Genomic DNA, 25,920 nt, shown 5'->3' with positions numbered 1-25,920 from the left:
TTGATTTTATTGATGAAATAGAATTGGATGTAGTTCCACTTGATAAATTATTATTATTATTATCCAATTTTAAGGTCACAGCCAAGCACACCAAATTGGTGCATGAGACCCCTTGTTTGTGGGACAAGAAACCCACCTTCGGGCCGTGATTTGACTGCTAAGTCTACGAAGGCATACATACTCTCCCCCCTCTAGTTTTGAACCTATGACATCTTAGGAGGAATCGCACGCTCTTAACCATTAGTCCCACTCAAGTTGTATATATATATGTGGAGTTTTATTTGGAGTCCTTATATGTACATGTAAGATAAAATCTTCATATATGGAGCCAATGAATACCACCTCATCAAGGATTAAAAACCCTTCATCATCAATGTGCACGAGGGAAAGTAAAAGATATAAGTGCCAACTAGGCCAAAAGGTTGATCAATTCTATTAAGAAGTATATTTTGTTATTTTTAAGGAAAATTAGTTCATAGAAGAGTCCATGACAGCTAAAAGTTGTCATAGGGTGCACTAAGGAACAAAAACATCAATGAGAAGAGTTTCTACAAGCATATAAGGGTGTGTTCCAAGAGCTTAAAAAGATACCACCCACCCACGAGGGAAGTGGAGGACAAGATCCACTTCTTGTGGACTCTGTGTTGCCAAATATTTCACTGTACAAGAAGTTCATTATATAGGCAAATGAGGTGAAAAAGAAATTGCGACAACGCGATTGAAACAACTAACTCATAATGTATGTCACCAATAATAATCATAATGTGGGTGATTTATTTTTAGAATTTATTAACAATTGTTTTGATAAAAATCCAACTTTTAATTGTTTAAACTATATTTTTAAAAAAATTAGTGAAGATTAATATTTAATTGTTTAAATTATATTTTTAAATATAAAAATAAATTCAACATATATTTTTTTAAATATTTAAATTATACAATTTCAATAACTTAAAATTAATTTTCTCGCTAAACAAAAAATTTATTTCATTCAACTAATATGCTTTCAGAAAAAATAAAATAATTGAAGTAAACTAATATGCTCTCAGAAAAAATAATATCACATAATTTAATATACTAAAATCCATTTCTTGAAATAAGATTTACTGAGGTCAAAAATAATATGATGATATACTAAAATCCATTTCTTGAAATAAGATTACCGAGGCCAAAATAATATGACAATCATTTGATATACTGCTCTTCAAGTAAGAAGTTAGCTGTTGACAGTATTTTACATCGACACTTGACAAGCATCGCCTTGACACTGAAAACTTGGTCCCCCACGCTTTGGACAATGGGAACCAAACAATATCATAACGATTATATTGCTCATCATGTCACAGCATTCAGTACTTGGGGTTGTCTGAAAGCTTGGTTACAACTTACAGTACAATGGAAATTTTGATACTAGAGCTTCGAATTTCTTGGATAATATTTACAACTGGTTTTCTCTCCTTTTTTAAAGAAAGAAGAGCATCACAATCTAAGCTTTTCAAGCTGCTATTTTCAATGTTGTTATAGTATCAACACAACTAAGTATTTATTTTATCACAAAATACATATAGTCTGGACATTGATAAAAAAGTAACAACTGCATCCTGTTTATATGCTTATCCTAATAAGTAGTCACTATGATCCAAAGCTGGACAACCCAACAAGTATAATAATGTTCTGTATATCATAGTCAAGGGCACTTGAGCTGGTTGCCATGTGTTTTCATGTTGGCGTAGCAGGGGCAGAGGTTTTTGTTTCCATATGTACCAGGAGGAACACAGTTGCATTTGGCACAGCATGTACCACAAGCTCTTAAACATCGGTCATGGAGAGATGCTTCTTTGCATCTTCCTCCACATGCTACCTTGCAGTCTTCACCAAACAATTCAAATGAGTACCACAAGTGATGTAAAAAATGAGCTTTTCGTATATAATAAATAGCTTAAATTAACAGATAAAGTTAGAGCAATAACAGCAGCACCAACGAACAAAAGATTACAAAGTTGAGACTTGAATTAAAGAAAATAAAAAATCAACTAACGATATAGAGAATGAGGCTTGTATTTATAAGAACCAGTTTAAATTAAAAAAAAAAATATTCAAAGGAAGTTGAAGCAATGACAGCAGCAGCAACAAACAAATGATGTCCAAGTCGAGATTTGAATTAAAGAAAATTAAATATCAACTGATGAGGTAGAGAATGAGCCTTGCATTCATAAGAACCAACTTGAACTTAATAAAAATATTCAGAGCAGCAACAAACAAAGGATACCAAAGTAGAACTTTGAATTAATTACAATTAAATATCAACTCATGATGTAGAAAATACGCTTTGCATTCATAAGAACCAGCTTGAATTTACACACAAAAATTCAAAGAAAGTTAAAACAATGACAGTAGCAGCAACGAAGAAAAACTTATGCTGTCAGTAACAGACAAAAGATACCAAAGTTGAAACTTAAAAAAAGAAAAATTAATATCAAATAAAAGTTATTTGAGCTTTGGATGGACCAAAACAAGGGGCAGAGATGAACTTCAATTTTAAAAAGCTAAAAGCTATTTAACAATGAACGAATATAATGGTAAAATTGCATCCTGAATTCACAAGAAAAATTTAAACACCACATGATAATACAAGCTGAACTGATGTTGATTATACATTTTCTAATATTCCCAAATTTGACAGTCAGGAAAGAGGTTAAACAATTGACACATGATTTTCAAATTTCAGTATATTTTTAAAATTTACAATAAATATAAAATGATCATTAACACATATAAACTTGAATTAAAAACATATATATATAAACTAAAAAGACACAAAACTATTCTGATTAAAATTCTAATTAATAATACAATACTTTGAGAGCATATACCTATGTTCTGCAGAAGGTTCCTGTTCATCCTGTTTCTTGGCAGCTGGAACCAGAGGAAAGGAGAGCTCAATTTCATCAGTTCAATATATGTGAAACTGAAACTTCAATGTTTATTCATGAATATAGATAGTTAAACTTCAATGGCAGTACACATATGCACTTACCCCAATTTCTGTTGAAGCTCCAATCTTAGCAGGTTCTACATACATCTGTTTCAACAATTCATCAATTAATTAGAGAACTCTGAAAAACAGGCAAAATATTAATTCCATGAAAGAACATAAACTTATATTGGTGACATGTACACTTAAATGGCAACTCAATAGTTGCAGAAGACGACTTATTACCTGACGAACGAGTATCATTATGACCAGATATAAGACTAACAACCTGCTTAGATAAGCCATGGGAGCTGCTGACACCCAAATGGAGTATAAACAGAGTAAAGAATAATTATTGAGTCACAAGACTTTAATAAGCTTGTTGTATATGTAGGTCTCCTTCTCTGTATGCAGTGCAATGCATGGGATGTCCTCAATTTATAGGAAGAAGATAACGCTCACTATGTATAGGAGGTGAGTAATACATATTTATTGTGCTCCTTTCCTTAACTACAGGATTTTATGCAGCTGGCTCTTACCCTAACTCCATTTATTTATTTTCTAGTAGTTGGCTTGGATTTGACTACTACACTAACACGTTACATGGCAAGGGAGAAAGGGACTTGCAGACTCTGTACGACAACCATGAGATAGAATTTTATAAAGTTTACTGTTTATTGAAGTTGGAACTCTACTGTGCATTGCAAGTTGAGACCAGGCCATTGCCACACAACCACTACACTAGATTTTCCTTAGAAAGTTCCAAACTCCACAAAACCTTTGCAGTGAAAATCTAATCACTATGTCTTGGGAATGGAGGGTTGATGTCATGTTTTCATTCGAGTTGTATTTCTTCGGGAATGGAGCCGAACAGGGCTTATGTCAAAATCTAAACTTGTGTGCCCTGGGAAGGAGCCGCTCAGGCTTGATGTCAAGTTTTCATTTGAGTTGGTGCCGAACTAATCCTGGTTTCGGTATGACGGTGGCCTTAAAAACAATCTCTTCAATAAACATATTAGGATCCCAACATCCGTGATGGACACGTAAAGTGGCTTCCAGCCTTCCACTCTGCAGCCGGCTGATAGCGTTTGCCGTAGAATATACAAATATAAAATATACAAAGGAAGATAATAAAGATTGCGCTATAATCATAATCACATCAAAATCAAAATGGCGTTATAATCATAATCACATAAAAAAATGAATCTTCTAATAGATATTAAAATCAATTTTGTATCAGGTAGATTTATCTTAATTTGTATTTGGTAGATTTATCTAAAGGGATCACTTTCTCCTGCCTGCTCAATGGAACGTGACTCTGGATAGTGTCAAGAAAATTGAACTGTGATCTCTCAATAACAAAAATTGAACCGTGACCTCTCAAAAATTGAACCGTGATCTCTCAATAACAAAAATTGAACCGTGACCACTCAAAAGAAGATAATAAAAGTTGTGTTATAATCATAAGCACATCAAAATCAATCAATTTGTAATAGGTAGATCTACCCAAAGGGATCACTTCATGCAGGCTCCACGAAGCTTGACCCTGAAGGCTCATGACAATGTCCAGAAAATTGAACCATGACCTTTCAATAGAAAAATTGAAACTATGACCTCTTAATAGCAAAGCTGCTTTAACAAGTGAGTCTCGACTAATTGAGCTAACCTTATAGGTCATCTTAATCAAATTTTGCAAACTTGTTCACATGTATTTCAAGAACCAAGAACACTTGGTCTACAACAAACAATTAATAATACAATCAATCTTCTTATTAGGGTGTTAATTTTGTATTGCACTTCAAAACTACAAGGTGATTAAATTAGAAGGAAAATTGAAAAATTGTTAAGTAAAAGTTTCATTAATCGGAATAATTCTCCATGTGCATCACAATTTTGTTCGTGCATAAGAAAATGGAACTTGGTGTTTTTGTATTGTTTGTAGGGAATTAAACAAAATCATCACAAAAAATAGATACCCACTTCCTCCCATCGATGATTTTCTTGATAACCTTCAAGGTGCTTGATTTTTCACCAAAATTGATCTAAAAAGTGGATATCATCAAGTTAGAGTTTAAACAATGGATACTTGGAAGACAACTTTCAAAACAAAGATGGGTTTCTTGAATGGCTTGTGATGCCTTTTCGGCTCATCAATGCCTCTACTACAATTATGAGATTAATGAATGATGTATTTACAGATTTTTTTGACAAGTTTGATATCATTTGTCCCAAGTCCACCATTTGTTGCCTAGGCCTAATAGGGTCTTGGAATTTCCTAAAGTGAGCGGATTCCCTAACTAAAATTTCTATAAATTAGAATAGTGATTTTTTCATGTAAATACAAGCATCCTAGTTCTAGAAGGAATTTGAGTTTTTTAGAGGACTTAGTCTTCTTGGCCATGTGGTACATTTTAAAAGAGACAAGTAATTAAGCTGAGATGTTTTATAATTTCTAGAAGAGGGACACATGTAGATTTATGAGAGGATTGTTAATTACAGCCTCCATGATGTAATCTAGATATTTTGATTAGTTAAAGGCTAGAGAGGAGAGGAATACAGAACAAGGAGGTGATACTTGAGAGAGGCTAAGGACTAATAGAAGTCTGAGAGAGGGTAAGCGAACCAATTATGGTGTAATTAGGCTAGACATGTATAGATCATGTGCTAATAGAAATTTTAGGAGATTATCCTCCTTTTTTTGTTTGATCTCTTTGTGTTGAAGTTGATAAGTTATCCCCTACGAATATTACAAACGTGTAATCGTGACTTTTAGGTTAGTGTTTATTTATAATATTTTGTATAGACAATCGAGCCCTTGAAGGCAAGCAAAGGTATACGTGTTAAATGTGCAATTGTGTATAACTAGGTCAAATTTCACAATCGTAACAAGATTTAAGTGGCCAAGAGAATTGAGGAGTAAGATATGAGGGCTCTATCTGTGCATGGAACAACATGTGTATACAGTAAGCCAAAGCATATCTAGGAGCAATCACCAAAAGTGGAGTTATGCTAAGAAAAGGTAGAGCAAGGCAAGGGTTCCACACTAAAGGCCCCAAATCGAAAACCATAACAATTTTTATTGAGGGTGAGTTATGGTTTTAGAGCCCCACTTGTTAACTCGTAGTAGAGCGGAGGGGCCCACTTGTTAACTCGTAGTAGAGCAAGGGGGTTGTGTGAACCAAGGCTATCAATTGAACCCCACGATGATGATGCTGTCTTGAAGTAGTGCCCTAATTAAGAATGGTTGATACCCCACCCCCCCATTAACCCGCGGTAGACGAGGGGCGCTCGAGATGAATTAAGGTCGTTGATCAAGTAGTGCCTATGATCACATCGTCGAAAGAAGGCCAACTATTAATAAGGGTTGATTCAATAGTGGTGGGTAGTCCCCTCAGCTTGCGACCCTGACAAACAGTCAATTACATGATAATTGTCACCACCACCATTCTACCGTCACTACCCAATTGGGAAAACACATCAAAACAACAATGTCAATGAGCGGTAGGAAGTCCCATAATTTAATAGACTCGAAAAACATATATATTCCCAGATGATTTCCAATTCTGTCTTGGCCATAGGATCTCAAGGATGTATGGAACTTCATTGGTGGTTCAAGATAAAACACTGATCTAATCGCCACTTCTCGATAACCACCAAGTCATGTGGAGTATAGCTCCAAAGGCCGAGAACACAATGAAAGCTTGGAGGAACCTTGGTTGAAGGGAGAAAGGCTAAGGTGGCATCTTATAAAGTGGTATCAGAGGAAGGTTAAGCACAACCTTAAGGACCTGTAGCTCACAAAAAATCGATCCAAACTCCAAGAAGGAGAGTAGGACACCCTAGACATAATCAATTCTTGGTATGAGAGCATAGGGGCACTCTTTTGGAAGAGAAGTAGATCAACATAGAGTTAAAATACTTATATTACAAAGAACTGTTAGCAATAGTTGAAGGAGATCAGTGCAGGAGATTAGTATTGCAGAAGACATCAACAAAATGTTAGACCATTAAAGGAGTTGCAAAGGTAACATATTTATTTTGTTTGATAATAAATATGAGTGTGTGTTGACATTTGAAAGTAAGGAGTTATGGAGGTTTGATAAGGAAACAAAGCACAAAGGATATGGTACAACGGAGTGGACAGTTCCAACCATGGACCAGAGTTGGAGAAATTTGTTGATGATATTTGAAGACTCATAGTAGAAGAATCTCATAATAGTATGAAGTAAATAATTTAGGATTTCTTAGATACATTGATATACTAAGATCTGATAGGTAACGTGGTATTTATGTTTCTAGTTTACTTGGCTAACAAAATTGTTGATTACAGGTAGTAGCAAAAGAAAGGAGAATACTGACAGAGGACCCTTACAATGAAGAAGTTGTGATATAGAGGCAGAGTGTAAGTTCTAGTTAAAGTTGGAGGTGAAGACAACATAATAAATTCTCAAGAGGGAGTGATTAGAGTGCAAAATTCTAGAAGAGAAGAGGAAGCTTGAGAGGTTCTAGAGGAGAGAACCTATGACACCAAAAGACCAAGTTAAGAGGAGAGAAGCTTGGTGAGGTGTCTTGTAGCAAGGTAGAAAAGACTTGTAGTGCAAAGACTTGTTTGCAACTCACAGTTGAACATGGAAAAGCTCATAGAAGGGGGAAGAGATGAATATGAATAATCATTCTAGGGGTTCAAGGAAAATCCACAAAAAGATGAGTAATGAGGAATTTGAGAGAGAAATAATTGAGTTGAAGGCACAACTTAGTGTACTAATAGATTTTATCTAGGAAAGTAATGATGAACAAAGATATCATTGGATATGAAGGAAGAATATGGTGAAATGCCCTATGTTGCAAGGGAAGATGAAGCTTCCAGTTTGACTATTTTGTTGAAGAAAGAAGAACCCAAAGTAGCTAAGTATGAAGAAGAGGAATTTCACTATTGTGAACCATTGTAAGGACCACTCCTTGGAGAGGATAATGATGAGGATGAATATGTGAGACTTCATGAGATTCTCATGAAATGTTTGGAAAAATTAGATCAACATCATGAGATGATGCCATAAGCATCAATAAGGAATCAAGAGTCTCATGGTTTTAAAACTAATCAGTTGTGTATTTATGCAGGTTATTCAGATCATGAAGATGGATGATTGATGAAAGTTATCATGAAGGAGGAGGAAAATGTAGAATTGTCTCTAAGAGGCAGAGACAAGAAAAATTCAACAAATGGGGTGAAAGACAGTAGCCTTGTGATAGAAAAAGAGAATGTAATTCTTGATGTAATGCCTAAGGTTGAAAAAGGGCATTCAAGAAAGGAAATTGCAAATATTAAGGTAATGGATTTACCTTTTGTAGATCAATTTTTTTTGAATGAATTTGAAGGTACGCTAACGAGTAAGGAGAAAAACATTGTATCTGAAGACAACATTAGAGATTTGTAAGAGAACGAGGTGGATGAATAATACACAAAAATTGCAGACCCAGTTGATGAATATGATAAGCTCAAGGGAGCATCGAGTAAGTATAAGGGTTTTGCAACTGAGGAGAAAAAATTTCATTGGAGGAAGATCTAGTCGCAGGTGGATTCATATGATGGGATTGTGAAGCAACCATATTACTTATTGAAGTATGAGGAAAATATCTTGAAATACACTAGGGATATTGACAATGAAAACCAAAAAGATGCATAAAGTGAAATATAAGTTCAAGGAGATAAAGGAAGATGCAAAGATGAAGATTTGGCTTTTGTGAAGTGGTAATGGAATTGTAGCAAAAATGATTTGGAAAGTGCCATGATAGAAAACAAATATCTTTTGGATAGTCAAGATGGTGGAAGGCATGATGGGGATGAAATCTAGAAGAGAAAATAAAATTTCAAAGTTGATAAGGAGGTGTATTCGTTATTAAGTTACAAGAGGCAAGAAAACATCCAAAGAGAGGGGAACATATGTCAACCTCCTAAAGAAAGGGAAGAGACATCATTAGATGAGCGAATAAAATCATCCAGAGGTAGATTAAAGGTAGAATAAATTCAAGGAATAAAATCTAATGGGAAAGGCCACTAGATGATTTCAAAATTGAGAGAAGAAATTGGAGGCATGAAGAGAATTGGGGATACTGTAGTATACAAAGTCCTGAAATGGGATATGAAAACCTTTAGTGATGGATGTATGAATCTTTCCAAAGAAGGGATGAAAATTTAGGCTGATGACAATGATGAGGAAAACAATCAATGGTTTATCATCAAGGAGGAATTTTTAGAAAAGGAATATGTAGACCCATGAATCGAACATTTTGGTAAGATGGGAGTGAAAGGTGAGTTTTCCCAAGGTTCTGTAATCAATGCAGATAGATTTTCTCTTAAATGGATTTTGGAAAATATATGGAAAAGTATGAGTAAGTGGAAAAGGAAGAGGATCTTAGGGAAAATTTTAAGGATGAAAACTTATCTTAAATTTTGGAAAACTTAGCGAATCTTATTAGTCCCTAATATGCAAACTATAAAATATTTAGAGATATCTCGACAAAAATATTCAAATTTCTAATGATTTTACATATAGTGTCTATAAAATTTTGGCAAATTTTAAGGTAAAATAATTGTATACTATAAAATTTGGGAGAGTCATTTTTAGAAGAAATGGAACTTAACGAATCTTCTTTTTGGAAAAAGCATGGAAAATTAGCCCACCTATGAATATTAGCCCCTAATTTTTTTTTTTTTACATAGTGAAAGAAAGGTAATGGAAAAAACCTTTGCTTATGGAAAATGATAGCAGAATGGGAGTAGTTATGACCAAGGAGGAGGTAATAATGAAAGATCAACCTTTGTAGGCTTATGGGTATGGAAGCCACCATGAAAAAAATGAGTAAATAATTGTACGTATTAACAATGTTTGGACATAAACAAATTTGAAGCAGATGGTGTTAGTATTCATCTTTATGATAAAGAATGGATTTCAAAAACAAAGCCTTTTATACACTATAATTGTTTTATGTGTAGAGGCAATCAGAGACATAGAACATGCATGGAGAAGGTAGAAAAGTGCCCTAAACATCTTTGGAGAGATGTTTGGTGATGGAAAATGGAAGCCGAGAGCTCGTGAAAACAAAGAAATGGCAAGTGAGGCCATCAATTTTTTGAGTTTTGAAATAGAGATACAATTGAGAAATTCTAATAACTTGTATTAGCCAAGGGACAAGTTGGACATTGAAGAATTTCCTGAGGAGAAACATAATGCAGTGAGGAATATGATTAGCAACAATAATTAGTTGACTACAAGACAATACATTAACAAGGTGACTAGAGCATTGCAAATTAAAGTATGGAATCTTGGAAAATTGAGGAAAGCACCAAAAAATCAATAACTATAGTAAGTAAAGGGGATAAAGTTCATGAGGAAGATCAACATTAGAACAAAATTTGTTGAAGATGTTGACACTAGCAAGGAAAGTGGACATCGACGAACCAAAATTTGGAATCCTAGAAGATGTCAAGAAGAAACAACAACAAAACCACAAAACAATCAAGCATGTGGACAACAACAAAACCAAAAAGCAGTCAAGCATGTGGACAAAAACCAAAACCAAGTTTGGGATCTAAGAGGAATTCAATAGAAACACATCACTAGGATGTCATGAACATTTTCTGCCTTGGGAGTTTGATGCTGGAGCATAAACCCAAGTCCTCCATTTGTTTCCTAGGCCTAAATGGGTCTTGGAATTTCCTAAAGGAACCATGATTCCTCAATTAAAATTTGTATAAATTATAATAACATTTTTTTCATATAAATACAAGTGTCCTATTTCTATCAGGAGTTTGAGTTTGTAAGAGAGGCTAGTTTTCTTATCCATGTGGCACATTGTAAATGAGACAAGTAAATAGGCTAAGATATTTTGTAATTTATAGAAGAGGGACATATGTAGAATTACGAGAGGATTATTAGTTACAACCTGTATGACATAATATAGATATTTTTATAGTTAAATGTTAGAGAGGAGAGGAATAGAGAATATGGAGGAGATAAATGAGAGAGACTAAGAACCAAGAGAAGTATAAGAGAGAGTTAACGAGCCAATTATGGTGTAATCAAGCCAAACATTTATAGATCCCGTATTAATAGAAATTGTAATAAATTATCCTCAATTTTTGTTTCATATCTATGCATTTGAGTTAATAAGTTATCGCATGTGAATTCTAAGCTTGTGTAATTGTGACTTTTGTGTTGTTGTGTATTCAATATTATGTGTATATACAATCAAGTTTTCGAAGCAAGCAAAGGTATGCATGTTAAATGTACATTTGTGTTTGACTAGGTCTACTTTCATGGTCATAAGGGGATTTAAATTGGACGAATGAGTTGGGATGTAAGAAAGGAGGGCTCTGTCCATGCGTGGAACAAGTTATGTATAGAATAAGTCAGAGAAAATTGAAGAGAAATTGCTACATTGGAGTTAGGCCAAGAAAAAGAGGAGCAAGGCAAGGGGTTCAATGCCAAAGGCCCAAAACTGTAAATCAGAGTGATATTTATTGAGGGAGGGTTTCGACTTTTGACCCCACCTTCTTTAACTTACAACAGACTGGGGGGGCTCAAGGTAAACCAAGGTCGTTGATAGAACCCGACAATGATTATATCATCCTAAAGTAGTGCATCAATTAAGAAGGGCCCCATAGAAGGAGTTTTAATATTGGAGCCCCCCAACCTAGGGTAAAGCTATGGGGACCCAAAATGAATTAAGGTTTTTGATCAAGTAGCACTCGCGATCACATCATTGAAATAAGGACAACTATTAACATAGTCTGATCAAATAGTAGTGGACAGTCTCGTTAGTTGATGATGTTAAAGTACACAAATATTTTTGTCACTACTCTACCACCACTACCCAATTGGGAAAACACAACACAATAACAACACTGACGAGCAATGAATGGTCTCTTTTCTTAACAGACCCAAAAAACAGAAATATTCCTTAATGATTTCCAATTCCATCTCAACCTTAGGGTCTCAGGAATATATGGAACTCCATTGTTGGTCCAAAGTAAAACATCAATCCAATAACCACTTCCTGGTAAGCTCTAATTCACATTGAGTGAACATAGTGAGATCTTGGAGGAACATTGGTGAAGGGAGGAAGACAGAGGCAACATCCCATAAAGTGGTATAAGACGAAGATTGAGCACAACCCTAAGGGCCTGCAACCCACTAAAAATTGATCCAAAGCCTAGAAAGGAGAGTATAACACTTTTTGCGTCATCACTTGTATTTTCTAAGTCTTGGAAGACTCATCTCAAACATTTACAATAGGCTTTGAAGCTTCCCCAATAAAGTCAACTCTATGAAAATGTTTCCAAGTGTCGTTTTGTACAAAAATCAATATCTTACCTTGGATCCATCATTGATGCACTTGGAGTCCATGTGGATCCTCTGAAATTTGAAGTACATCGCAAATGGCCACCTTCTTTAAATTCAATAGAGTTAATGAGTATTCTTGGGCTTTCCAAGTTGTATTGAAATTTTATTTATGGATTTGAAAAAATTTCTTTTCTTTTGCATCAATTGATTAGGAATAATGTTGTTTTCAAATGGAAATAAGAAAATTCTAAGGATTTTACTCAATTGAAAGATAAGTTTTATTCCACACCAGTGCTTGTACTTCCATATTTCTCAAAGAACTTTGAGATAGAGAGAGATGCTTCACAATTTACATTTGGAGCAATTTTGATGCAAAATGTTCATCCAATGGCTTATTATTGAGAGACATTTTTAGAGGCCAAGAGAAACTAATCCACATACAATAAAGAATTTTATTATTTGGATCAAGCTATCAAATATTGGAGACACTATCGGATGGGCAAAGAATAGGGTCCACATTGATCATTTACCTTTTAGGTTTCTTCAATCCAAAAACAAAATTGAAGAAGCTTGGCATATGAAGTGGTCACCATATCTACAAAATTTCATTTGTTGATGAAATACAAAAATGGTAGTTCAAATAAAGTGGTTGATTGCTTGAGCATAACTACATTCATTTCATGATTTACAAGTCCTTACTATTTCATACTATGGATTTCAAGCTTGGGATGCAAAATATCCAAATGATCTAGATTTTAGACATATTTACAAAAGTATTCAACATCTAACTTCATCGAATTTAGTTCCTTCACAATATTTTCATATCAAAGAATGGTTGTTGTATAAGTTTGATGTTATATGTACCATGTGATCACTGCCAAGCTCTACTAAAAGAAGAAATTTTTATTCTCTATGGAGGTCATTTAAGACAGTAGAAGATTCTTCATCATGTTCAACAGTTCTTCTACTAGCCTCACATGCAACAATATGTTCTTCGTTTATTAATGCAATGTGCAATATGTTCTAAATCTAAACCAACTAAAAAAAACTTGTGTTGAGTTGTCCTTTGCCCATTCCTTCCCATTGCCGAGAAAGTATTTCTCTTGATCTCATTAATTATTTTCCCATGACTATTCATCATCATGATTGTGTATTTGTTATTGTTAATAGATTCAATACAATGCCTAATTTTATTGGTTATCATAAACTGTTTATTCTTGTGATTTAGTCCAATTGTTCTTCGACTTTGTTTGGTGTTCCTTTGGTCTTCCCACCAACATGGTATGTGATTGTGACTGATGTTTTGTGGTTCATTTCTAGCATTCATTATGGAAAATATTAGGAACTTCTCTCATTTTTTCGACCACCTTCCATCCTCAAACTAATGGTCAAATTAAATTAGTTAACCATACTTTGGTACAAATTCATATAATCTATCTTCATTTTTCTCTTTCCAAAGGAGATTTGGGTATTACCCATAATCAAGTAGTTCACTATTCCTATTGTCATTCTCATTTTGAAATTTTCCTTGGTTTCTAACCTTTGGTTCGAGATGAATTTCCTTGGCTTTACCTCTTCCAACTACTTCTCATCTGTAAAAAAGAAAAAGATAGGCACAAAGTTTTGTTCAACACTTGCAATCTCTTCAATCCAAAATCATTGAGATTACTTAGAAGGATTAAGGAAAATAAAAGCAACAAATTGAATAATATCACTTTCCTCATTATTCAAAGTTAGTGATAATGAATGGTTACATTTGGAAAAGATAAGGTAAAGAAAATAGTAAGGTCAGACTGATCTGGTATGGCCCCTACTCAATCATCTAGAAAGTGTCCAAAAATGCTTTCCATCTTGATATTCCAACTCATTTGGGAATCCATGATGTCATTGATGTTGACATCCTCAAACCATATAATGAGTCAACATTAAAGACAAAGGTCTTGATCAATCATCCTACAAAAAATATTCTTGATTTTCAGCCTTTGCTTGATGTAGACTAGCCTTTTGACCATAAGACTCACCTAACTTACCATGGATATACTACATCATACTTTGTTGGTAAAAAGGCCAATATCACATCATACTCATTTTCCTTCTCTATTGAAATCATTGGAGACCAATGCTTCTTAGTTTGGGAGGAATCATAAGGAATAAATAACATCGTTTATATTTTTAGCATTATATGTTATTACATTTTTCATTGATATTGTAATAGGAAACTAATTTTGTGTAAGAGTTATATAACATTATAGTTTCCTAGTATTGGGGAATAGTAGAGATCTTCATGGACTAATTATGATAATATTTGGGGCTACTTCATGGGCATGGTTGATATCTTTCCTCAACCTATTCCCTATTTTGGTTCATAGATCCTATTTTATTGGATCTAGGGAGTCTTCCTCTCATCAATTTGTTGAGGTATTTCATTTTGTCAAAGCTATATAAGATATTTCATTATTCAATAAAAATTAGTCAAAGATCAATAATTCTACACTTATTTTATGTGTAGAACTTTGTTTGAGTGGGTTTATCCACATCAATATCTTTGTTTGGATAAAATCAAAAGAACAAAGTAAATGGAAATGGGTTTTTGTCTAAGATCCATGTTTATGTTCATGTAATTTGGACAGGGAAAACATAAGAATAATTGGGATTCTTATGACACCATTTCAAAATAAGAGAGGAATCACTGATAACTCGTCATACCATCTCAAAACAATGCACAATGCCATCTATCCCAACATAATGCATCTCATCTCTTTTTATTTCTAGCATTTATGAGGGTGATAATTGTGTTTTTATGTTTCCATTATGAATGATTTAAATGTTTTTAAATAGAGTTGGTGCCAATTTGTACTTATATATTTTGTTTTAATTGGTGCGAGGTAAAGCAATTTGTAGTAATAGTGATAACTATGTTCAAGGAATTTTGCTCAAATTAAAGAAACACGAGTAATCAATGACCATTTGCTTGACCAACAACATCATGAGCTTGAATAAGAGGGTTATCCCAAATTAAGAAATCAATGTTGTAGTAATGTTTCTCCAATTACGTTTTGATGGTTTTTGACATGTAGAATTGGAAAATAATACATGGTTTATGGTTTTGTTATGCTTGTTTATTCAGTGCTAAGGCTATGGGAAAATAGAGTGTAAGTTTTACTTATTGTAAGCTACCAAAATCTCTCTAAGAACTCTATGCTACTACTAAACAATCTTATTGAGATCATATATATTGTATTGTAACCATTTAGTTGCTGAATAATACATTGGGTGTGCTTTAGAGTATGGCTTTTTTTTCTCCTAAAAAGGGTTTCCAAAAAAAGATCATGTTGTTAATGGTGTTTTGTCTATTCTATTTGTCTGCCACTAATTTTTTTCTCTACACATTCCTCTCTCATGGATTATTGTAGTAAGTGTATTTTGCACCTCTACTTACTTTCATTCTTACCATTCAAATAAAGTAAATTGGCTTCGTGGGTTAGTGGGTGAGAACTATATTTTGTGTAACTAAAAAAATACCACCAATTCTCTAATAGACATCTAAATGATTGAAAATAAAATTGTGATGATTTTCCAATCTAATAGAAAAAGCTACATTATTACTTGTTAAACAACTTTTCCATTAAATAAAATGTCCTATGTTTTTATTCTATTTTTCTTGATATACTAAATAACTTATTTGCAATTCCATTAATATTATGAATACCTAGTAATAGATATTTTCCAACAATAATAAAAATAGTTTGACATGAAAAAAATTCAGCCAACAATGTTCCAATTTAATAAAATCAAACTAAAATGCCAAAAACCATAACGTGAAGGTGTCCCCAACACTACTACATGGGAGGAGCACATAAAACATTTAACATAGGTGCTAGAGACATTAAAGATTGAAATAGGGTGTCATTCTATGAACTAACTCATAATGTAGGTCACAATAGGGTGTCATTCTATGAACTAACTCATAATGTAGGTCACCCATGATCATCATAATGTGGGTGATCTCTTTTAAGAATTATTAACAATTTTTTTGTGAAAACTCCATGTTTAATTGTTTAAATTTTATTTTTGATTTTTTTGGTAACAAATTAATATTTTGTTGTTTAAATTGTATTTTTAAATGTAGAGATAAATTCAACATATTTTTTTAAAATATTTAAATTATACAATTTTAATAACTTAAAATTAAATTTTTCTATAAACAGAAAAAATTCTTTCATTAAATTAATGTGCTCTCGGAAAAGAATAATATCACATTATTTAATATACGAAATTCCATCTCTTGAAATAAGGCTACTGAGGGAAAAAAAATGACATAATTTGATATACTTATCTTCAAGTAAGAATATATCTATTGGCAATATTTTACATTGAATTTTGACAAGCATTGTTGACGTCATCTTGACACTGAAAAGTTGGTCCCCCACACTTTGGACAATGGGACCCAAACAATAAGATCATGATTATATAGCTCATCATGTCACAACATTGAATACTTAGTGTTTACTACGAGAGTGGTTACAATACAATGGAAATTCTGATACTAGAGTGTGCAAATATTCAAATTTCTTGGATAATATTTACAAGTGGTTTTCTCTCTTTTATTTACAAATAAAAGCATCACAGTCTAAGATTTTTGAGCTTCTATTTTCAATATTGTTATATTATCAACACAAATAAGAATTTATTTTATCATAAAATACATATAGTATGTACATTGGTCAGAAAGGTAGCAACTACGTCTTGTTTATATGCTTATTAGTAAAGTTGGACAACTCAACAAGTATAATAATGCTATGTATATCATAGCCAATGGAACTTGAGTTTTTTACCATGTGTTTTCATGTTTGCATATCAGGGGCAAAGGTTTTAGTTTCCATATGTACAAGGAGGACCATAGTTGCTTTTGGCACATCGCTTGACCTGCGAGAAATTCCAAAATACCAAATATGCGAAGAAATACAAACCAGAACACAGAACAAAATGAGAAAAAAAAACAAGTATTTTATTATTCAGAGATGAAAGTAATGTTCACTTGCCTCTTCAAGGGGGAAACCTCCAGCAGAGCAGAGCTCGTTTACAAAATAAGACTCGATATTTCTCAATGGGAGTCTCAATCCTTTATATAGGATTCATACATACAATACCATAAGTCATTACCATGGTTCTCTTAATACCATCTATCTAATACCATGGCCCGTTTGCAACTAACTGTGATCCCTTTCTTAAATGTGGGTCAACCACTTACAATTATTAATACGGGTTTTATTGAATCTTTAACTAACATTAACTATGACTCGACCCATTACATAAAAAAAGGGGTTAGGGTTGGACCCTAACATGCCCTCCCCCATCAAAATCAACCTTGTCCTCAAGGCTGAAGCTATGGAAAGTGCTGAAGAATAGTCGTTGGTTCCCAAGTCGCATCTTCTGGAGAGGTGTCTTTCCACTTGACGAGGACTTCCTTGATCGTGCAACCGCGCAGATGACGTTCTTGCGTATCGAGGACCTGTTCAAGTTGGATCCATAGTGATCCTTCTTCATCCATTTTAGGTAGACTGGTTTGAATTCTGCAATTATTCTCCACCACTTTCTTGAGGCATGATACATGGAAGACTGGATGGATTTTTGAAGTTGGTGGCAAGGCCAGCTTGTAGGCTACAACTCCAATGCGCTGAAGTATTTGATAAGGTCCGTATAATTTTGGAGCTAATTTTTGGGAGCCCTTTTATTTGAGCAATGTTTGCGTATATGGTTGTAGCCACAAGAATACCTGATCCCCTTCTTGAAATGTGTGCTTTGAATGATGTTTGTCTGATGGTTGCTTCATTCGATTTTGAGTTTGATGGAGATTATCTTTGAGACAAGCTATCATGGCTGCACGGTTCTATAGGAGTTGATCCACTACTTTCACCTTAGAGCATCCAGGGATATAAGAAATAGGTGAAGGTGGGAGTTGGCCATACACTGCTTCATATGGAGTCATCTTGGTGGCTACATGATAGTTATTACTATACCACCATTAAGCTAAAGGTAGCCACTGTACCCATTGATGTTGCTTTTCTGAAGTGAAGCACCTTAGGTATGTCTCCAAACATTTGTTGATTGCTTCAGTTTGACCATCAATTTGGGGATGATAGGAAGTACTTAGTTGGAGTTGGGTGCCTTGTAGCTTGAAAAGTTCCTGCCAAAAGTTACTGGTGAAAGTCAGATCATGATCATACACAATGGAAGTGGGCATGCCATGCAGTTTGAAGATCTAGTCCATGAAATCTTGAGCCACCAAAGTGGGGGTAAATGGGTGGTGTAGAGTGCACAAATGAGAATATTTAGAAATTCTGTCCACAACCACCATGATGACTGATTTGTTTCCTGACTTTGGGAGACCAGTAATGAAATCCATAGAAACATATGTTTAGACGGAGGAAGGGATTGGAAATGGTTGTAAGGTGCCTGGTAACTTGAATGTTTCCCCTTTTTGGCATTGAAACACCTCACATTCAACAACATAATTGAGAATTTCAGTTTTCATGCCTATCCAAAAGAAAGAATGACGAGTGCGAGCATAAGCCTTTTGAAAGCCTGCATGGCCTGCAGAGGGAGATGAGTGCATTTCTGCCAAAATGCACATTTTGAGGGTGGATGTCAGTGAAATAATTACTCTATCCTTGTAGCCAAGAATATCATCCTTCCAAGAGTATCCAACTGAGGAATTAGGATCTGCTCTCAAGTTATTAATGAGTTGGGAGAGAGAGGGGAGTGAAAGCCATTCCCTGCAGGCTTCTTCAATCCAATCAGATATGCGAAGAGAGATTGATAGCAGGGTGCTTTTATCCTCGAATTAGCGTGATAAAGCATATGCTACTATATTGTCACACCCTTTCTTGTAAATTATCTCATAATCATATCCCAAAATTTTCACCAACCATTTATTTTGTTGGGGCGAGGATAAACATTGCTCCAAAAAATATTTGAGGCTATGATAGTATGTATGGATTTGTAAACGTCGCCCCAATAAATATGGTTGCTAGGTATCTACTGCATGTAAGATGGCCATCATCTCCTTCTCATAGGTAGAATGTCCCAGATGTTTCCCACTCAGTTGTTGGCTGGTGAAGGCCAAGGGTCGACCTTCCTGCATTAAGACAACACCAATACCACTACCTGAAGCATCACATTCAATAACAAAAGATTTGGTGAAGTCGGGTAGTGCCAATACGGGAGTGGAACACATGGCATGTTTGAGAACCATAAACGCCTGTTGTGCTCCATCAGTCCAGAAGAATGATTTTTCCTTGAGAAGGTTAGTGAGGGGTCTAGCAATGTGATCATAATTGCGGACAAATTTGCGATAGTAGCCGGTGAGACCAAAGAATCCCCTCAAACTCTTCAAGGTTTTTGGTTGGGGCCAAGCTTGCATTACCTGTATCTTTTTGGGATCCACCCGGACACCTTCATGACCCACAATGTTGCCCAAATACTCTACTTCTTCCATGCCAAAAGAGCACTTGGACAATTTGACAAATAATTTGTGATTCCAAAGCAGTTGCAAGAGTAGTTCTACATGCTGAATATGTTTTTCCCAGGTTCGGTTGTAGATGAGAATGTCATCAAAGAAAACAAGGACAAATTTTCGGAGATATGGTTTCAACAGGTGATTCATGAGGCTTTCAAAAGTGGATGGGGAATTACAGAGACCAAATGGCATGACCAAGAATTCATAATGGCCTTCATGAGTTCGGAAAGTAGTCTTGGGAATGTATACTTCTTTCATGCTTATTTGGTGATAGCCAAAGTGAAGATCTAGCTTAGTAAAGAATTGAGCACCATGTAGTTCATCAAGCAGATCATCAACAACCGGGATGGGGAATTTGTCTTTGACAGTGGGATCATTGAAGTCCCTAAATTTTGGACACATGCGCCATTCCCCATCTTTCTTGAGCACCATGACCACTGGCGATGAATAAGGACTGATGCTAGGACGAATAACACTAGCTTCAAGGAGTTCCATGATAATTTTTTCAATTTCATTCTTTTGGGCGAAAGGATATCGATATGGGCACACATTTGGCAGTTGTGCTCCTCGGACCAAAGTGATTCTATGATCATGTTCCCCTCTAGAGGGTGGAAGCTCTTTAGGTTTGTCAAATAATTGTTGGTGGCAATATAAGACCTGTTGCATCTCGGGATGAATATGAAGAGTAGTGGCCTCTATGGTCTATATGGCGTTAAACTGCGTGATAACTCCATGATGGCAAATGCTACTACATGGTGATGTTTAATAAAGCCTATGATTTTGGGAGTTTGGGATGCATAAATTCCTACCAAAGAATGTAGCGAGATAACTGGTTTGTTTGCTATAGCTGGGAGTTCATTGTCCTATTGGGTTTCCTCAACTTTGTCCTCTGGTTCCTCAAGGGGTGGGGCTTCCTCAGATGAGCTGTGATTAGTAACATCAATTTGAAAGAATTTGGGTTCCTTGCATTTATGCCCAGGGAATTATTTTTCATCATAGTAGTAACACAATCCTTGTTTTCTTCTTTCAACCATTTCTGCTAGAGACACCTTTTGAACCTTAAGTGTTTGGGTAGGGCCCTGACCCTAGATGGGGCATCAGTTGGCTATGAAATTTGGATGAGGCAATTGGGCATCTAAAGCAAGTTCCAATTCGATAGCCTTTGTGTAAGTGTCCATCCATGTAGGTGGGTGGTGCATCCAAACATGGGCTTGGATGGCTTCTTTGAGACCACTTATAAAACATTCCAAATAGAATTCATCTCCCATACCTTCTGTGTATATGGAAAATGTCTCAAAGGCTGCAATGTACTCTTTTACTGTGCTTGCCTGTTGGAGCATAGTAAGATGACCCAAAAAATTAGATTCTCTGCCAAAGCGTTCACAAAGATATTTTGAAAAAAGCTGCCAAGTTATGTTCTTGGGATAGCATTTCTGATTCCACTGCCACCATTACCATCGCTCTTGGTCCAAGTAAAGGGCTCCCACACGTAGTTTAGTTTGATAATCTCAGACATCATTCAAAATGAAATATTGTTCCATTGGTGCTACCCATACTACCAGATTAGAGCCATCAAATTTATACATGTCCAGCTTGGGTGGGCGAGGGTGAGAATGTTGGTGATTTCCATGGAAGTGAAATGATGGCTAGATTCTCCTTCAAGGTCTTCATTAATACCATGTGCCTCCGAAGGCAACCCTGACGTGCTCCTTTTGAAATGTGCCATGAATTCCTACATCTGTTCCGATAGGCTCTGGAAAGAAGTGAACTGTTGTTCAAGGTGCTCAATCTTCTCATTGGCCATGACTTGAGCTCTGGTTGCTACCATACATAGATCTTGGTCACTTGTCATCACTTTGAAAAAAATTGGGGCCGCCCAAAAATTGAAGCTAACAAGTGAATGGTACCACTGCAATCAACTCGTTGTCCTAAATCTTATGGGCTAAGTCTCTTGTAAGCGTCTCAAGAAGGCCTCAGACCGTGATGATATCTTTTTTTCTTTTTTTTTACTCCGAATGGAGTTTTACTCCCCGCTGATCAATACTGCAGTGGCCAAATTCTAGAAAACTTGATCCTGCCTAATGTCCTACAAAAATTGGCCCAGCCTATAGGTGCCACAAGCCTCACTGTGCAAATGGTCAGATATGCCTGCGAAACACCAACTGTTGAATGGTTGGACTGCGGTGGCGATAAAACCCCAACTGCTAGATCTGAATGGAAATGTGGCGGTAGAACCTCAACTAATGGATCTGATTATTGCAACGACAATAGAACCCCAACTGCTATATTTGATTTGGAAAATAATATAATGGGCGATCTTTAGAGATTCAAGGGAACTATGGTCTCAAAGGAGTGTTAGGTGCTACAGATCGCAGTATACATAAGGTTCCAACAATAGTACTTGGCCCAATCTTTCAGGGCACTAACTAAGGAGGGTCAACTGTACCCTTAGTCGTACTACCTGACTACCCTATCGTACGCACGAGTAATCTCCCTGAGTGTTGTTCTCAATGTACTGTAGTAGCAAGATAGCCAACGGCTTATCTAAGGTGAGGTTTCAGGTGAGCCTAGTGGGCTTCCAAAATACCGAGAGGGTACATGGAAGGAAGTCCATAAGCGGTTGTATCTAATGCCCTACTACTCAAAGGGGTACCCATAGGGGTTACAAGGGATTCCAATAAGCATGACCACCTCTTGTATTTCTTGCATGCATGCCTCCCCAAATTCGCAGGTTTATGCGCTCAATGATAGATCCTATGGTTTAAAGATGCCATAACACATCTCTAGCCTAAAAAAATTCTGCCAAAAATGGAGGTATCACTGGCCCTGGAAAGTGCTCTGATACCACTTGTTATGCTCTTGACCTGCGAGAAATTCCAGAATACCAAATATGCGAAGAAATACAACATAGAACACAGAACAAAATGAGAGAAACAACAAGTATTGTATTATTCATAGATGAAAGCAATGTTCACTTGCCTCTTCGAGGGGGCAACCTCTAGTAGAGCAGAGCTCAATTACAAAATAAGACTCGATATTCTCAATGGGAGTCTCAACACTTTATATAAGATTCATGCATACAATACCATGGGTCATTACCATGGTTCTCTCAATACCATCTATCTAATACCATGGCCCATTTGAAACTAACTATGGTCCTTTTCTTAAATGCAGGCCAACCACTTACAATTATTAATACATGATTTATTGAATCTTTAACTAACTATAACTATGACTCGAACCTATTACATAAATAAAGGGGTTAGGGTTGGACCCTAACAAAAAATTTGGTCTCCCACACTTTGGACAATGGGACCCAAACAATATTATCATGATTATATTTCTCATCATGTCACAACATTGAATACTTGGTGTTTACTACGAGAGTGGTTACAGTACAATGGAAATTTTGGTACTAGAGTGTGCAAATATTCAAATTTCTTGGATAATATTTACAAGTGGTTTTCTCTCTTTTTATTTACAAAGAAAAGCATCACAATCTAAGCTTTCTGAGCTTCTATTTTTAATAATGTTATAGTATCAACAAAAATAAGAATTAATTTTATCATAAAATACATATAGTCTGTACATTGGTCAGAAAGGTAGCAACTACATCCTCTTTATATGCTTATTAGTAAAGTTGGACAACTCAACAAGTATAATAATGGTATGTATATCATAGTCAATGGAACTTGAGTTTGTTACCATGTGTTTTCATGTTGGAATATCAGGGGCAAAGGTTTTTGTTTCCATATGTACAAGGAGGAACATAATTTCATTTGGCACAACATGTACCACAAGCTCTTGAACATTGATCATGGAGAGATGCTTCTATAAGAATTAGCTTGAATTTTCAAAGTTAAAGCAATAACAACAACATCAAACAAATGAAATATTACAAAGTTGAGACTTAGATTAAAGAAAATGAAATAAAAATGTTGGGAACGGGTCCCTAGGGTGAGTTAAGTCAAGTTTTGAGTCAATTTTGAGCAAATTTTGAGAAAATTTTGTAATATATTTTTAGCGAATGTAAAGTGTCTGCAAAATGTGGAAGCAGAGCATGAAGCTAGTAGAAGTCAAAGGGGCTTTAATCCCTTAGTTGGGTAGATGATAGAGCTATTGTGAGACCTACCCATGGTCTATGAACCATGGTATTATAAGGAAAATGCTATAAATAGATGAGTCATAGCGAGTCTAAGTATCAATGAATTATAGAAGAATTATTATAAGGGAAATTTGCTAAGACAGGAAAAATTTGTTTCCTATACTTAGGCAAATTTAGGGGAAGGCTCCTATGGCTAAGTGCGTGGAGACATTGGTAAGTCCGTAGGCCGAGTGCGCAAGACCCTGTAGCTGAGTGCGCAGGGATAAGAAGTCTGTAATTGAACGCTTATACTTAATAAAGATTGTTTTGGGCCAAAATTGATGTATCTGTGTTTACTATTTACTTCTGCTAAGTTCATATATCTTCGCTCTGTGATACATTTTATATGAATTAACGCGTTTTTATTGCATGAAAGTGGTAGATCTATAATATTTATGCATGATAAATACAATTAAATACCTTCACGAAGATCTGGAAGTCATTTAGATATATTTGCAATCATTACCTATTCGAAAGGATTAGATCTACACGAAGGTAGATCTAAGCCATAGGAACTTTAGGAGACCATCACACAGGCCTCTAGATGCAACAACATGGTTCTAGCATCTCCCAATACTGATTCGGGTGAGACTGCAACCTGTGCTACACGGGTTGTTGTCGAAAGGGCCAACGGTTAGGGTTTTATTGGTTGATGTAAATAACGTTGAACCTGGGTTAGGCCCCATCAAGCTAGAAAATGGTTCTGTTGTCATGATTGGGATCTATCTGAGGAATGTGTGATGTCAAATAAGTGGTTTCCTACTAAGAAGGAAATCGAAAAGTGGATTGATTAGAAGTTTCACGCATTTGTAGCTCAGGAGAACAGAAATCACGGTTATCCAAAGAGCAGTGGTTGAATAGATACTGTGCACAGATGAAACCAAAGACCTTTTATGTTTCTTCCCTTGCGAATTGCATGAGTGGTTATCTATATTAGCGTAAATTCAAGGTATGTGGAGGCTTGATGGCCCTATTGTGTGGACTCCGGAGCTGGTGAAGCACCTGGAAGCTTCAGAAAACAACACTGCGTGGGTCGTTGATCACTGGATTTATCATATATTAGGAGGATTTGTCACTAAAATTGCAATTGATATGACCATCAGCTACAACAGAGTAGAGCGCAGGCTTTTCAATGGACTGCGAGGTAAGTACTTAAAATATCTGAAAACTTGGATTAAGATGTTGTCATGTGAGAAAATGGTTATGCCATTACCTTGATGTTTGGGACAATTAAAAATGGAAAAAATTTTAGAAGGAGTGGGAAATTAGGCTCAGAATACAATCCGTTGTTATGATCTTCTTCTAGCGACAATGAAGGGACTATCTTGAGTACACCGCGAAGTGCGCTACAGATAGTAAGTCAAGGTATCCCGAGGATACCTCATCCATCGAATCCACCTCCACCCCCACCTTCACCACATACACATAGACCCTCGCCTCCACCTCCACCTCCTTACCAACCATTCAACATGACGAGCATGATGAAGATTCCTGTTGAAAATGCAACAAGATGATGGAGCCTAGTGAAAAGAAGTCGCCTTCACTAAGTGGGCCCGCAAGCTATTTTTGGCGCAAAGTCTATTTTTAGACATATGGATCATCGTCTATGAGTTGCAGGCTGTTATTTACGGATGATTGGTCATGTTGGTAAAAATAGATGGACCTCTATTTTTAGACATATGGGCGGAGTCTATTTTTAGACTGCCAGTCAAAAAATAGAATAGTCGAATATTATTAGCTCTTAATAATATTTGGACTATAAACATTATCTTATCCTCTTGCAGCACTTCAGTTCGAGCTATGGATGTGGCATATGCAACTGCCAGAAGGAAATACACTTTTCCTATGGGTTAGTTGAGCTATTGCATGATGGACTTCAGTTAGAACTCAAGTGATTGAGTTTGGTGGAGTTGACTGAGGAGTTGATGGAGTTGTGTTC

General features: G+C 35.6%; 1 protein-coding gene across 1 annotated transcript; it reads right to left on the bottom strand.

Annotated features, from left to right (window-relative positions):
* Nucleotides 1-1,174: 1,174 nt before the first annotated feature.
* LOC149213024 (cypmaclein-like) lies at nt 1,175-3,471 on the bottom strand. Its single transcript, XM_089391936.1, has 4 exons — nt 3,221-3,471; nt 3,038-3,082; nt 2,874-2,916; nt 1,175-1,869 (listed from the first exon to the last, which is right to left on the bottom strand). The coding sequence occupies exons 1-4, from the start codon at nt 3,278-3,280 to the stop codon at nt 1,688-1,690; spliced, it is 330 nt and encodes a 109-aa protein (XP_089248062.1). The 5' UTR covers nt 3,281-3,471; the 3' UTR covers nt 1,175-1,687.
* Nucleotides 3,472-25,920: the final 22,449 nt, after the last annotated feature.

Source organism: Pinus tabuliformis, chromosome 1_1 (genome assembly GCF_031772625.1).
Source record: "Pinus tabuliformis cultivar Carrire ecotype Pingquan chromosome 1_1, CPIR1, whole genome shotgun sequence".
Lineage (NCBI taxonomy): Eukaryota > Viridiplantae > Streptophyta > Pinopsida > Pinales > Pinaceae > Pinus > Pinus tabuliformis.
This window is presented reverse-complemented; position numbering and strand designations above follow the sequence as displayed.